The sequence below is a fragment of the Zalophus californianus genome, chromosome 10 (genome assembly GCF_009762305.2).
Source record: "Zalophus californianus isolate mZalCal1 chromosome 10, mZalCal1.pri.v2, whole genome shotgun sequence".
Lineage (NCBI taxonomy): Eukaryota > Metazoa > Chordata > Mammalia > Carnivora > Otariidae > Zalophus > Zalophus californianus.
Genome location: NC_045604.1, coordinates 46,506,835 through 46,523,829, shown reverse-complemented (window position 1 = coordinate 46,523,829; position 16,995 = coordinate 46,506,835). Strand labels below are relative to the sequence as shown.

At 37.0% G+C, this 16,995-nt stretch overlaps 1 protein-coding gene across 1 annotated transcript in view; it reads right to left on the bottom strand.

Moving 5' to 3' along the window:
- HMCN1 (hemicentin 1) overlaps nucleotides 1-16,995 on the bottom strand; it is a 471,707-nt gene that overhangs the window by 239,249 nt on the left and 215,463 nt on the right. The window contains exons 12-14 of the mRNA XM_027611279.2: nucleotides 5,860-6,001; nucleotides 4,349-4,476; nucleotides 2,013-2,126 (exon numbers count right to left, since the gene is read on the bottom strand). Of these exons, the coding sequence (XP_027467080.1) occupies nucleotides 2,013-2,126; nucleotides 4,349-4,476; nucleotides 5,860-6,001 (384 nt within the window). The remainder of the gene's footprint in view (nucleotides 1-2,012; nucleotides 2,127-4,348; nucleotides 4,477-5,859; nucleotides 6,002-16,995) is intronic.

Here is a 16,995-nt window from a genome sequence, read left to right as displayed (position 1 = left end):
ATCAAGGAATCAATCACCACCTACTTCATTCAATCAGAACTGTCAAAAAAGGGCGCCTGGGTGGCTCAGTTGGTTAAGTGACTGCCTTCGGCTCAGAATTGTCAAAAAAAAGGGTATGAGGAAAAAGTTATTCTTCTGGTTAAGGTGAGGTCTCTTCTTTACCCCTTGGTTTCCATAGGTAGAATTTTCATAACCTTCCTATCGTCTCATCCCTAGCAGAGGTGGAAAAGGAAAAACCAGCTGCCTCCTCCCCCTTTCTTTCTGGAGCCAATCTGCATGTAGAAGCGATTATCCTCTAGTTCTCTTCTTGATGGTCCAGACTCTGCATATGTAATAAATTGCTTGCCTGGGATAGGTAGAGCAGTAGGTTGGCCTGATTGTGGGGTTTATGACTGCATATTGTTGATGAACATTGGAGCATGTCCTCCAATATGGTCTGTCGATGTTTAATGCCTACATTCTAGCTCTGTGGCTTCATAACTTGGACAGAGAAACGGGATATTATTTACTGGGTCTGTTGAACCCCAACATCTATGTTTGAGAGAACTAATAGGTAGTCAATTCTAGAATCTTCCATATGGTGGTTACATGGCTCCCTAACTCCTCCTTACCTTCCAAGCCATTTATGAGACCCAGGCTAACATGAAGACTACATTTAATTCAGAAAAGCAGACTCAGTTTTAAAAATAAGAGACTTTCTGTGTGACTCTGCTAGCTATGGGCAGAGAAGTCAGCAAGTTATATTACTTTTTTTAATTTTTATTTTTAACATAAACTACTGACTTTTAAAAAAGAGAAATACTGCTTCTAAAACACATTTTTTCTGGATTTATTCATGATGTGAGTTTGACATTGATTATTTCATTTGTAATTCAAAGATTTAAGTATTTTAAATAAGTAAAATTAGTGTATGTTACCTGAAATAAACCTAATTAAGAAGCAAATCCAGAAATGCTTTTCTTATCACAGAAAACATGAAGACTCAAAATCATTTAACATGGAAAACCATGAAAATGGCATTCTCTCCTAGTTTTCCTGTTTTTGATTTGTATTATTTAAGTGTTTGTTTTCTACATAAAGCCTTTCTTTTTCACCTCATGTTCCCCAAGAGTTTGAACCCGAGGTGAATTCATAATTTTGTGATTATGACATCAACCTGTTGCTATGGGGATGTCTGTGATTTAACAAACAGAATCATAACAATAGTTCTTTGTACTGTTTAGCATTTTTCATCTGAAGATTAAAAAGTATTTTGCAAACAGCATCTCAATAATCCTAGCAACCTCCCTTTTAGAGTGTTTGCGGGAATTTTTCTTGCTCATAGATTGGAAGAACTGAGACAGAAACAGAAGCGGGATGTTTTACACAGATATCTACTGTCAGCATCTGAGCCTAGACCAGGACCCAAGTGTATTCTCACTAAGACAAATAGCACAGTAATTACTGTTATTTTATTATAGAATCACATAGGTGTAATCTTTATGTTACAAATGCAGGCAGACAATTTCCATGCTTGATAAAAGCATCTACCATGCACGATGAAGCCAACCACACAACACATTTGTCTTTCATTTACCTATAAGTTTTAATGTTATATCTTTTTTGAGGACTTTATACAAAGTGTCCTTGAGAATCTAGAAAACTTTCTAATAGTGACAGCCATTATCTCTAAGAAAAGTGAACCGAAATCAGGAAAGTCATCTTAAACATTAACAGAGTATTCTTGGACCCTTTTCTACAGGAAACAATCCTAAACTAACAAAGAGAATGTTCAGCTGGATTAGCAAAGGCGAACTTTTCCTGCTTTGATTTTCATGGTCCTATAATCCACACCAGATGTCAAATCCTGAAATTTAGAGTTCAGAATTTTGAACTATTGTCTCCAGTGAGATCATAAACACATTTTATGGGGCTGCTAAGTCACACATCAAAACAAAATTTTAACAAATCATCATTTTAAAAGAGAAAACAAAACTAAGTGAACCAGACATGAACATACTTAAGAAATGTACCTTTGAACCATTTAACTTGGGGCGGAGGAATACCAGAGGTTTTACATTCCATAACTGTTGTATCCCCAAGAGCAACCAAGAGCTCACTCTGAACTACAATCAACTTTGGGGCTTCTGAAAAAAAACAAACAAGCAAATGGTTAATGTCTGGTCCAATGCGACATGCACCTTGTTTATAATTACACTAAATGAACCAGTTTAACAAAATCCACCAGTATTTATGTGCTTGTAGCTATTTCAGTGTTTAAAAACAGAAAGAGACTCTTACAATGCAAGTGTACATGGATGTATGTGATGAGAAGATCATTTATTAAGGTCAAATATATATATATTAGGCAAAAATAATTCTGATAAAAGAGTAAAAATTTAGGATATTAACAGAAAGGTCCTTATAAAAAAAGATAAAGAAAGAAAAATCTTAGAAATCTGAACGCATCTTATAGAAGTAACAAGTAATATAAAGGAACAGAGAGAAGACTGATAGTAATAAAAATATCAAAAGAGCTATGATGGTAAGACTGATTTGGCTAGATTAAGACTTGAGGATAATGTAATTACAGGTTAATTTGTTGTAACATTTTCTGCATGATTTTAAGGATATTCATGTTTAACTACAGAGAGAGTTGCAGTCTAAGGCTAAAAGTTTTATCTATAAAAAGTAGAGTCGCCATTCCCTTTTTCCCTTTGATGCTAAATACAAACATTCTCTGTTTCTTTCCTCCCTTGCTTAATGCTTCATTCACTCATACATACATTCTTCTCTGAACTGTGCATGTTAGGACTTTCCAATTTTAATTGAGGTAGTTTTAAACAAAGCTAAGAGTTAACTTCTCAAAGATCATGTTAATCCTCTGCTAGAAAAATTTTGGTGATTTTATTTCATGATTCTCTAGTTTGGCTTTCAGAAATCATAAACTGGTGCAGAGCTCTCTTTTTTAACTTATCCTCCATAATGTTTCCTTTCCTATCACAAGGTATGAAGCTATGCTGATAGTTCTATACAGCCCCTACTCTCTCCTATCTTCCTGCTTTTGCAAAAGCCTAAAATGCCCTTTGCCCCAGTTCTTCGAATCCCACTCATTCCTCCAGATTGAGTTTAAATCCGGTCTCCTTTGAGAAATCTTTACAAATTCCCCAGTCAGAATTAATCTTCCTCTCTGCCAACCCTCACTGTAGTACTTGTCTGTCTGCTGTCTTACATTTCTCTATGTATAGCCACTCCCATTACACAAGCTCTCAAAAAGTAAGGACTTCATAACATACATCTTTTTATTTTATATTCCACAATCTTTAGTATTTTTAGATACTCTGGGGGATTAATAAGGTAAATAAGTGGGTCAACTATTTTGGCCTGTGATGAACCAAAATTCATTTTACAATTCAGAATCTCTTTCCACCCCCTTTTCTGCATTCCCACTGCCTATTTCCTCTCCAATCTTCCAAACTTACTTGCCATGTGCCTTCACTTCTGTCAATGAGACCATTTCTTTCCAGGCTTTCAGATTCAATATTTATGACACTTTTGCTACCTCCCTCATATGTACACACCAACTACAATTCTCAATTTTTATTTTAGCTTTCTTCCTTTCTTCCACTTCCAGTTTCACTACCTTACCATGAATGGCAGGGTGGATTGCTAGCCATTAATTATTCACAATTTACAAACTAACATTGAGCATGTAATGCCCTTGTCCTTTATTTGCTTAGAAAAAAAAACAAATTAAAAGAAATATTCTATTATATTGGAATATATGATTATATTAAAATAGATTACAATCCTATTTTACAATATATTACAATCATTATGTTATGGAATATTATAGAATGATTATCATGAAATGCATCTTCAATAAATGTTTACGTTTGGAGGTGAAAAACTAAAAATGAAAAGTGAAAATAATATGTAGACAGGATAAGTGACAGAAATGTTATAAACATTTAATCATAATAGAAATATTATAAAGTTTTGAATATAAGTGAAAAATATAAAATGGAAGTTGAGGTAAACTAGAAAGGACATAGAATTTATTAATATGTAAGCAAAATATTGCAAACAACAGAAAAACCATGGAAGGATAGAACTCTGTGGACCATCTGGGACTCTACCACAACCTGTAAGCCTCCTGGAGTTCTGTTGACTAAAGAAGCTATCTACTCCCTGAACTTTTAACTTAAATTAGTTACGGTATTTCCTTTAATCAATGTGTGAAATGAATAATAAATTATAAGACTGGGTAAAATTCATTCCTAATATTAATTTTCAGAAAAGTACTTTTAAATTGCTTGATATGATACTCATCCTATTTTCATTGCCTTTTTAAACTGATTATACTTGCCAATGTATTTGAGGGTAGAAGTCTGTTTGTCTGTTCCAGCTGAATTACTTGCCAGGCAACCATAGATCCCTGCATCTTTGGGAACTGCATTTTTGATAATTAAGGTACCTTCTGAGGTCATCCTATACCTAGGGATGAAAATAAAATAAAATTGAAAATACCCTAATAATAGTATGAGAAAACTATAGCATCTTCCTTGCAAATATCTTAGACATATTTTTGGTGCTGACTGTAGAAATTATTAATGTTGTCAATTTATAAACAGAAATGTAGTAGTGGTAGTAGTAGTAGCAGTAGTAATAATAGTAATAGTAGTAGTAGTAATAATAATAGTAATAGTAGTAGTAGTAGTAATAATAGATCCCATGTATCCAGTACTTGCTCTGTGCCAAGGACTGCTCCAGAAATTTTACATATTTTATTTTATTTTTATTTTTTTAAGATTATTTATTTATTTATTTAATTGACAGAGAGAGGGAGAGACAGCGAGAGAGGGAACACAAGCAGGGGGAGTGGGAGAGGGAGAAGCAGGCTTCCCGCCAAGCAGGAAGCCCGATGCTGGGCTCGATCCCAGGACCCTGGGTTCATAACCTGAGCTGAAGGCAGTTGCTTAACCAACTGAGCCACCCAGGTGCCCCAGAAATTTTACATATTTTAAATACTCATAACAACCCAATGAGTTAGATACTATTATTATCTCTGTTGTACGGATGAGCAAAGGGATTATATAACTTGCCCAAAGGCAGTTAGTAAATGGAAGAAGTGGAATTTGCAACCAGGCAATCACACTCTGTGTGAATTGTTATGCTAAATAGTTCCTCCAAATGCAAACCTGAGAGATGGCAATACCTCCTGTCACGCAGAAAGTCAGTGGTGAGTCTAGGAATAGAATCTGGCCCTAAGCCCTCGTCCTCCTCAAAACCCAGAGAAATGGAAGTTCAATAGCTGGAAACTTCCTTACTTGTGTTCCACATGTTCATTACACTCTTTGCGCATGAGAGGATTCACTGTCTTTTGAAGTCATCCAGCAGATAAAATACATCTCAATGTAGTATGGCAAAAGTGAATAGGAATTGCAAAGAATGCCTGCACACATTTTAATTAGAGCTACTGTTCTGTCCTTTGCCTCTTCTCTCTCCTGTTAAATCCCAGGACCATACTTTTAATAGATTCATGAAAACTACACATTACCCCACAGAAAGTTTGCTATCCTCATTTAAATTATTCAAGGTAAACCAAGTGTTGTGGTGTCAGGTTTGCGACGCCAAGTATTGTGAAGCTCTTAGGCCCAGCTATTAAATGCAAGATTGAAGAACATCAAACTCTGTCAATTCATCATTTATTATTTTATGGCCATTTCCTGCCCTATTTAGAAGATCTAAAGCTGTGGATTTTGGTCAAAGCTCCCTTAACCTTAGGGATTTAGTCACATTAGTTTTGTCCAACTTTTGATTGGTTTTTCATCAATACTTCACTCAGTAAAAACAAAGAACATGATACAAACCCAGTACCTGTGTGAACCCATGATAAACATATCATTAATGGTCCAGGTGATCTTTGGTTTGGGATAACCTGTTGCAGAACACCTGATGGAGACCTCATATCCTCCTGTGAATGACTGATTCTTGGGCATCACAGTGACTTTGGGTGGTTCTGCAAACAGAAAGAAACATATATAGTGAAGCGGCAACTTACCTTGATGTTAGGAGCTTTCTGCATTAGCGTATTTGTAGGCTTCTTGCCACACCATTATTTTATTTTATTATTATTTTATTTTATTTTGTACTTCCAGGAATTCGTTTATAAAAACAACCAAGTTGCAGTACGGCTCAGGAGATTTCTTCCCCAAAGCTGACAGGAGTTGCAGACTCTGCTCCCCTGTTCCTTATGGCCCAGGCTGCACAAGACTGGGAGTCTTGGTCCCTCCAGAGCCCTTCTTTTCCCTGAGAGCCTGATGCATGCTGTGGCCAGGACCCAGGAGCCTGCCTCTACCCTGCAGGTTCAGGGTGGAGGGCCTTAACTTCTGGCCATTTACCCTGATACCTTGCAGCTCAGATCAGCCCTGTCAGCCCATCTGAGCCCCAGGCCTACTCCTACTTCCAGAACCTGGATGCATGAGAGTGGATGAGGCCCTGCGCTCAGGGCTTGGGAAGGGTCTGGCTAACTCTCCTCTGGGGGACATCAGGGGACTGGATCTGAGGCCAGTGCCAGGAGGGGCCTGAATGAAAGCCAGGGGAGCTACAGGAGCAAGACACAGTGGTATTTGGCAGCTGGGGCAGGGGAATGGGGGAAGGGGTTTCCTCTGTCCATTCTCTAGCCAGGTCCTGCCTCCCAGCCATCCAGCCCCCCAGTCCTGCTCTGCCCCATGGCCTTGGTTACTAGACTGGCCTTGCAGTAACTCCATTCTCCTGGGGTGTCTTGGACATGTGGAAGAAGGTGGTCCTCATGGCCTGGGGACATCAGTCATAGTGAGGCCACTGGTGGTGATGGCATCCACCATCTCCACTTTGAATGTTCCTGAGAGGAAAAACTCCCTTTTGGGGTCACAGAAAGAGAAGAAGGTAGGGTACACCACAGAAATGATGGGCACCTAGACCTGAATTGCCAAGTAAAAGCATCTTTCTTGAAAGGTAGCAGGTCCCAACTGTCCTTCTGCAAATCCTCAGGGTAGATCCACATTTTGAGGTTCTCGCTGACCATGTGCTGGCCCATGTCAGACATCGCAGTCACAGTTTGTCCTGGAGCACTGCCAGTTGATAAAGATGTCCCCAAGACACATGATCAGGTCTACAGACCCCATGAAGAGAACTCCTGCTTGGTGATCTACACACAGCGCTTGTAAAGAGGCCCATCATGTTCAGGACACTCTGGTGGTTAGAAATGATGACACAAGGATGGTTCACTTCCAGCTTCTGGTGGCCCTCTGTCTCAAAGTGAAGGCCCCATATGTACTTGAAGCACTGGACAAAACAACTGAAAATATTCATGTTCTCCACCATCTGAGTGTGTTGCTACAATAGGTCTTAGTGGAGACAGTGAAACAGAGCACTCAGTACAAGGTGATATTAGCTTAGAACTTGGCCATGCAGTTCAGCCATATGAGCAGCAGCATGGTGGTCAATCACAGCAAGAGCTCCATGGCCAGGGCAGCACTAGGACCACAGACCTGCAGAAGTACCCTGGTAGACCCAACTGTGCTGGCCTCAAGCCCCCTCCCTGGACTCTGGCCCAGAAAGAGCTCTTTAGATGACTGTTATCGGGGATCTAGCCCAATTAGTACAGGGAAGGAACCAAAGGAATTTTATTTATTTTTTTAGCATTTTATTTTTATTTATTTTTAATTTAAATTCAATTAATTACATATCATGTATTATTAGCTTCAGAGGTAGAGTTCAGTGATTCATCAGTCTTATATAACACCCAGTGCTCATTACATCCTGTGCCCTCCTTAATGTCCCCCACCCAGTTACCCCTTCCCCCCACCCCAATCCCCTCCAGCAACCCTCAGTTTATTTCCCATGATTAAGAGTCTCTTATGGTTTGTCTCTCTCTCTGATTTCATCTTGTTTTATTTTTCCTTCCCTTCCCCTAAGCTCCTCTGTTTTGTTTCTTAAATTCCACATATGAATGATATCATACGATAATTGTCTTTCTCTGATTGACTTATTTCACTTAGCATCATACTCTCTAGTTCTATCCACCTCGCTGCAAATGGCAAGATTTCATTTTTTGATGACTAATATTCCATTGTGTGTGTGTGTGTCACATCTTCTTTATCCATCTACTTTATCTAAGTAATATTCCATTGTGTGTGTGTGTGTATATATATATATGTATATGTATATACACATACATAAAACATCTTCTTTATCCATCCATCTATGGACATCTGGGTTCTTTCTATAGTTTGGCTATTGTGGACATTGCTGCTATAAATATTGGGGTGCACGTACCCCTTTGGATCACTACATTTGTATCTTTGGGGTAAATACCTAGTAGTGCAAATTGCTGGGTCATAGGGTAGCTCTATTTTCAACTTTTTGAGGAACCTCCATACTGTTTTCCAGAGTGGCTGTACCAGCTTGCATTCCCACCAACAGTGTGGGAGGGTTCCCCTTTCTCTGCATCCTCGCCAACGTCTGTCATTTCTTGACGTGCTAATTTTAGCCATTCTGACTGGTGTGCAGTGGTATCTCATTGTGGTTTTGATTTGGATTTCCCTGATGCCAAGTAATATGGAGCATTTTTTCATGTGTCTGTTGGCCATTTGGATGTCTTCTTTGGAGAAATGTCTATTCATGTCTTCTGCCCATTTCTTGATTGGATTATTTGTTCTTTGGGTGTTGAGTTTGATAAGTTCTTTATAGAGTTTGGATACTAACCCTTTATCTGATAAGACATTTGCAAATATCTTCTCCCATTCTGTCAGCTGTCTTTTGATTTTGTCGACTGTTTCCTTTGCTGTGCAAAAGCTTTTTATCTTGATGAAGTCCCAATAGTTCATTTTTGCCTTTGTTACTCTTGCCTTTGGAGACGTGTCTAGCAAGAAGTTGCTGCAGCTGAGATCACAGAGGTTGCTGCCTGTGTTCTCCTCTAGGATTTTGATGAATTCTTGTCTCACATTTAGACCTTTCATCCATTTTAAGACTATTTTTGTATATGGTGTAAGAAGATGGTCCAGTTTCATTCTTCTGCATGTGGCTGTCCAATTTTCCCAACACCATTTGTTGAAGAGACTGTCTTTTTTCCATTGGATATTCTTTCCTGCTTTGTCAAAGACTAGTTGACCATAGAGTTGAGGGTCCATCTCTGGGTTCTCTATTCTGTTCCATTGATCTATGTGTCTGTTTTTGTGCTAGTACCATACTGTCTTGATGATTACAGCTTTGTAATACAGCTTGAAGTCTGGAATTGTGATGCCACCAACTTTGGTTTTCTTTGGATCCAAAGGAATTTTAAAGCAGGGGAAGTAACTCCTCTTTGAGAATAAAATGAATTTGATCTCAATGTCATGTTTCTGTGCTCCACTGGTTACCAAGTAACCCCTTCCTATTTTGCTCCCACCAGCTGACCATTGGCTTCTGTCTGCTAAGCTGGAACTCCGGTGTAAACCTGTTTTCCAGAAAAGTCTCTAGTTAGGGTCTTTTGCATCTTTCTTTATAATGAACACAGGTTTGGAGCCACAACTTGTCCTGACTGCTGCCTGCTTTGTTTGAACTGCTCTTTCTTTTCTTTTCTTTTTCTTTCTTTTCTTTTTTCTTTTTTCTCTCTTTCTCTTTCTTTCTTTCTTAGATTATAAATTTGTTGAGGTAAAAACAATGTCTTTCATATTATTCTGTATTCATTACTTCCTACAGTACTTAACATCCCTTACATTTTATACAGTGACTTGTAAATAATAGACACTTAAAACTGTTGATGGAATACAGTTCATTCCTACACTGTAACCTGGCTCTAAGAATTTTTATCCTGGCACCACTCAAGGTCTTGCTATATTGATCATTTGTCTCAGCCCATGGATTCACAGAACACAACTTAACAGGAAATATCAATTATTCAAAGTTCCTATTGCATGCATTTCACTTCTTTGGTAAAAAAAAAAGACTTTTGAAAATGAAATATTAAATCAGGAAGGTATTGTCCAAAAGGATACAAAAATTTGCTGGGGTAACTGGAATGTTGATATATCTGGTCTTATCAATTCCACATTTTACATCTAGATTACTACAGAGTATTAATCTTCAAAGAAAGTACTATCAAAGAAATAATTTTCCTAGTGTAAATATTCCCCACTCAAAAAGATAAATGAAAATAAATTCACTTCCACAGTGTTTGAAATAGATGTCATAAGTATTAACAAAAATAAGTAAATTTAATAATGTGGTTCTTACACAATTATGATGTTCCAGGCTCAGTGCTAACTTGTAGGGATACAATGATGAACCAAACAGACATAGTGTCAACTTTCCATCTAACTGGGTTTTTAATATAAATGAAATCCAGAAATTCAGTTAGTTAGTTCTGTATATATTTATTATATATCTTTACTATGTTAGTTTCCAAATTGTGGCTTAATTTCACTAAGAAAAATTAGTCCGAGGAATCCTAATACATTTGAAGGAGATACAAGTGGTACTGCTGGACCGGGCAGCTACACAACTGAACAAAACTAATTAATGCCTAATTGCTAGCAGCTTACGATCACCTCCCCTTTTTTCCTGTTTACATTGTGTTTTTTAAATTATGATTGTCTTTGAAGTTAATGTTTAAAGGGTTTTTCCTGCCTGTGGACTTGGTTGATAGTTTCATTATTCCATGGATTCTTCTTGGTGAACATAGGGCTACAGAAATGCAGGGGGTCAAGGGCAGACTGGCCATGGCCAACAGTTCAATATGTGATTGCATCTGGAGTCCATCAATTCTGAAATGCCAGAGGACTACACATGCTGTGGGAGTGTGCAGATAATCTTCAGGGGATGAGGAAAAAAGGAACACTTTTTCTCTTTGGAATTTATTGAATACCCACATTTATTCAGTCCCACTTTCTGAAAATAAAATGTTTCTTATGTCTAGTTCATTTTAACCCAGGATTGCTGCAAAGATTCAGCAGTTCTTGGGATTTTTTTGTCTAAACATGGTGCTTTCCAATGAAGTCTGACAGAATTGGCCTGGCATCTTGCCCAGCAATAATTCCACTGGTAGGCTCTGTAGTTTACGTATCAATGTAAAAATAAATGGCAGTTACTCTAACCAGGATGCAGAAAGCTAAGAGGTCATTTCTCAGATAAAGCCTGGATATAGGGTGCTGCTCAGGGTCATGAAATCAGTCTGTGTACATACACACAGATGGGATGACATCATCTCACAGAAGGTGAGAAATTTGCCATTGTTCTGGAAAGAATATTTCCACTGACAGTAAGAAAATCAGAAAGGACATGAACAAATATGGAAGCAAAATTAGATTTCTGCCAAATAACAGTTGAATAAAGATGGTCAGAATGATTCGGGCTTCACTTGATTAGGTTAAATAAGGATGCAACAGACCTCACTATAATTATCTCAAGGGTTAGAATTTTTAATTTCCTAGAAAAAAAAGCTCCTTTTGTTTTGATAAAGTGGTTTTAATGGAGCAAGAACAAGTTTAAAAACCTTAGTTCAACTCCATCAAAGTCTAGAGGCAAATTTTAGGATCTGGGGAGAAGTAATCCATTCTTATTTGGTTTTTAATCTCATTTCACCACCATGACCCATCACCATTATTACCATCACCACCACCATCATCAACCATCATCATAATCATAAATAACAATTGCTTTTCATTAACCAAAGCAATGGAAACATGGCACTCCATTAGTATCAAGGCATTAATTCATTCTTTATATTTTAATCATAACAAAAGCAAAATATGTGAGTTTTTATAATTTCTCACCAATGATTTAAAGAGTTACATATAGATTATGATACTAAAAATAAAAAATAAACACTACTTTAAAATTTAGGTGTCTTAACACACTATGAATGGTAAGGCTGGCAAAATGAATTTTAAGTGGCTATGAAAACAGCCATTGCTCTGTCTGCAAAGACTGTAGAAGATAAAATCTTGCCTAACTCTTGCAAATCTTGCAAATGTCATCTTCATACTCACAGGCATATTTCCTGTTAGTCATCAGCTGGGTCTGATTTGTTGCTATTATGCCTCTGGTAGGACATTCTCAAAAAGACCTATAGGACTTGCTCTTCAGGATGATTTAATTATTATCAATAAATTAATCAGATAATGGTAATGCTTTGAATTATCTAAGCAAAAATTTAAAATATTTTTTCACCACTGGTATATTTAGAGTACACGGGCAAATTTGTGTTTTCATCCTTTCACATAACAAACATTTATTGAGTACCTAAGATTTTCAGATACTTTATAACCACAAAGAACTCAAAGAATGTTGTATACAAAACCAAATTATGTACAATTAGGGACTAAATCTCTTTCTGGTAGTTAGTTCTTAAAATAGGAAGGTAGGTAAAATTATTGAGTGCCTGTTATATGCTAGGTATCTAACTCTAGACCTATCATTTATTTCCCACAAAAAGCTCTATGAAGGTGTCACTGCCATTTTACAGAAAAAGCACTTAATAAGCCTTAAAATGGTTAAATAATCGATGGTGTCTGGTCTATACCTTAATAGGGATGATAACTCACAGGGTTATTGCAGATTAGCTATATATGTATTATCTAGGCATTTACAAATGAAACTTGATCACAGTTCCCATACTTGCATATTTAGATTACACATCCTACTAATAAATAATACTAAATATATCTTATTTGATTCTTCTGAAATTTGAGATGTTTCTAGATATTCAAAATTTATCAGAAATTTCAATAAAAATAGATAAATTTAGTTTTTCCACATTTGACTGATTAAAAAAAAGCATGCTAATACCTATGTCACCTGGCACTTGTTAAAAAGTAGTTATGATGATGTAATGAGCATATGGTTATGATAATATCAATTTCATACTTAGTGAAGTAATTCTGGTCATTAGAGACTTAACTTCATCAATCATCTTGAAAAAGATTTCCTTTTTTACTGCAATACTCTCCCTGGTGACGTGAACTAATTAGTGACAGACATCCACCCTTTCCTGACACCATAGAAAACAAATTAATACTTCTTATGTTGATACAGACATAACATGGCAAAGAAAAGGAAACCTTGTCTGGCCCTTTGATTTCCATGCGGCAGCATGAAATTGCAGAGAGAATGTCAGTTATACATGGAATATGCTAAAATATTTAACCAGGACATTCATATTCATCTTCAGCTTTAAAAGTCTTCCTCATAAAGGAGCAGCTAATAAAATCAATAGATTTGTTTCTTGTCCCCAGATAAACAGGAAGATAGTATGTTTTAAACAAAACTTTAAACTCATACTGTGTAATAAATATCACCCCACTTATCCTAACTTCTACTCCTAAGCCTGGCTAGTACAAGAATTTGGAAATTTATCAGCCACTGCCAACTTAAAATTGATATATTGCTTTAGACTGTGCCAAAAAATTTTGCCAAACTCACCCATGATATAATCTTTAAGTAGGGTAAACTAAACAATACTTAAAAAAAACTCTATAAATTTTTCATAATTCTCAGACTGTTATAAAACATGGTTTTAAATGTAAGCAGTAATATGCTGGCAGGTGTTACAACTGGAAAGGAAAGTACTTATATAATGAAATCTAAAATTGTTGGGGCATCTGGGTGGCTCAGTTGGTTAAGCATCCAACTCTTGATTTCGGCTCAGGTCAGGATCTCAAGGGGGATCCTGGGATCCTTAATCGTGGGGGTTAAGCCCCACGTCCAGCTCAGCGCAGAGCATGGAGCCTGCTTAGGATTCTCTCTCTTCCTCTCCTTTTGCCCCTCCCTTGCCGTGTTCACTCTTGCTCTCTCTCTCGCAAAAAAAATAAATAAATAAATAAAATTATTGATGTGACCCAAATAAGCCATTGAAATTAACATGGAAACATGAAACATAAGGTTAGTGACCCAAATCTTCCCTGTAGTGTTATTATTCCTTTGAGGTCCATTTAGCAATTAAGGAACAGACACCTATCGGGTGCAATTGTGTTTTTCCCTTTGTGCAAGATACTATGGATAAAAAGGGGGAGTCAAGAAGTACCTCAGTAATAATACTGGGGAAAAACTAGACACATGGAATTGATGGTGATTAAGTGCAAAACTGTGTGGCATTAAAAAAAAAAAAAAGTTCTACAGAAACCAGAACAAAGAGACCAACCAATATTCAGAAAGGTGATTTAGTCTATGGCCAGATCTCCCTGAACACACCTGATCTCATCTGATCTCAGAAGCAAAGTAGGGTCAGGCCTCATTACTACTTGGATGGGAGAAAGAAGGTGGTTTATGAGAGGAAATTCACATCACAGGTAGGATTTAGATAGGAAACATTAAAGTCAAAACAGCTCTGTGAGCTAGGTCATAGAACCAGAATGAGAATGATATAATTTGAAACTAGTTGGGATGCCTCTGTGACTCAAGCAATGGGAAGTGGAATTGGGTGAACCATGGAAAGAGGGAAGTAACAGAACAGAGGCTGGGGCCAAAGCAGTAGAAAACAGGAATCCACTGAAAGTATAATAGACACGGAGCCTGGCAGAGGAAACATTCAGTGGCCACCAGAAAATCAGTTCTGGAGACTGCAGATGAGACAAGAGTAGTACCTAGCCATCCTTTTGAGAAATTCAATACCAAGAAAATTCAAAACTCATACACAGACTCCAAAAATTATCTGCCTGATACTGCTCTGACATATAAAATCTGGCAGCATCAGTAATATTTTATGGCAGGAAATAATAAATCTGAAAGTTCCTCTACTTTCAATTCATAATTAGAGATGAATCCTTAATAACAAGTTCAAATATTAGTTACCCAGATTAAAGAAATAGGAATAAGGGAAAAGACATATGAATATCTAATTCCCTTAAATAGTATCCATATATTGAAAGGAAACATTTTTTTTGCACCCTACAGTGTTTTATGAGGGATAAATGTTGAAGATAAAGTGTTAAAAGTATTATGTAGGAGTCAGTTTGTGGAGGGCTGAGGTTTGTAAATTTTACTCTGGGGTAATTAGGAAACAACACAAAGGTTCTGAATGCATGGACATTTAAAGCAGTATTTAGGGAAAGTCTGCCTGGTTATACTATGGATTAAAGTGAGGGAACAAAACTGAAAGGAAGGAAGTCCACAAAATGAGGATTTTAATAGTTTAGGCATGTGACATTTGAGATGGGTGAGGGTGTTACCACTGGAAGTAAGAGAGGGAGCGATTTAAAAACAGGGAAAACTGAACTAACCATGTATAGGGAAAGTGGAAGGTACATAGGCCTAAACATATCACTATACCTAGGATAATTCCATCTGAACTCTAAATTTCACATTAGCCCATTCACACCGATCCCAATCAGCATTCCCAAGCATCCACTGATTCTAGCATCCTCCCATAGAAAATGTGTCCCAATATGTCCATAAATAAAAAGGCATTTGAAATTCAATTTTAAAAATGGGTACACTGTGTTTGTGTGGTCTGGGGGAAGGAGGGCAAAGGGTGAAAGAGAGAAAGAGGTCAGGCATGATTCCTTAAAACAGATCCCAAGTACCCTGACTCCTGGTCTAGTGCTTTCACTACCCCAGAAAGCAATTAGATTAACAGACTCAGGCAAGAAAGGATTTTTAGCTCAGTAACTTTCAGTGTCCAAAAGAAATAGGGTTAAAAAGTTTTAGAAGCTTTTCTTAGCCTCCCCCAAAAGGGTATGTGTCCAAAAGTTACCTAGTGGAGCAACCAATTGCCAATTGTTGTTGTTTAAAAAGGCATTGAATTACATTTTGGAAAAAAAAAAAAAGTATTTCAGGGCTGTCAATTGATCCCTGTGATGGAAGACTCCCAAGCTTCTAAATGTTCCTCGTGATAATTTCGTGTAACGAGGAACTAAGACCCTGATGAGAAGATACTCCAGTAAGTAGTTTTTAGTATTAAGTTTCTTTTTTTTACTTCAGTTCTTACAATAAAATCTAAGTAAATATCCTTGTTTTGGGGATAGTTAAAAACCTGCATTCAGCCCAACCACTTAATTGATTCATATTTTTGAAAACATAACAGAACAGGTTTACAACTGTTCCCAAAACTTTTTTTTGTCATTGTGGATAAGATATTGAATGATCTGACATCAAGCAATGCTACATGAGAAATTGGGAAAGAATCAGTCTTTAATTACCAAACCTAATTTCTATTGAATTGTGCAGACTGTAAAACATATTTTACAGGATCTCCGACTCTTCTAAATATCTGTGTTTACTGTAGAAAAAGCTAACGTCAAAAAGTTACATAATGACTATCATTGAGCCTGCTGAGAATTGTAATTAGTAGCCATGTCCTAACCCAAAAGACGTGTGCCTAGTGATTTAGTTCAATCAGTGTATTTAAAACATACTGACATTGTTTGAAAATGCATTACTTCCGTTTCTGATTAGGGAGGTGACCCCAGCTAGTTCTGGTGGTAACCAACTGTTAAACATGAGGCTTGCCCAAAGAGATTAACAGAATTTCACTAAGAATGTAAGAATGTAAGAATGATTTACAATAGACAGATGTGTTTGCTCATTTAACTTTTCCTTAATTTTCAATGAGTGGAAATGTTAATGGAATACATTTTAACATTTTTAAAGCTTTTCCATGCCTACTAGAAAGCTCACATAAAAATGGTCAGGGATTCCTTCCAAAGAGCAATGGATGAAAACTAAAAGTCAACCAATCAACCAAACAAAAACAACAAAAACAGAGATCAACTGCCTGGAGAAAGAGGCATAGGCCACTGAAATCCCAAAGATTTGGAATCAAACGCATATTTCCAAATGATATCTCATCAGTGGAAATATGAAGAACTGGCTACAACTTTTCCAAAGCAGAATTATTCCTGAATGGCAATAATCCCAATGAATTATGATAGTGGTTAATCTACATGGCAGCAGCAATAAGTTTCCTAAGACTTCTGCTCTTGATATTTCTGCTTTTCTTTTTTCTCTGGAAAAGACTAGAGTTGTGCTGTCCAATAGAGTAGCCACTAGCCATAT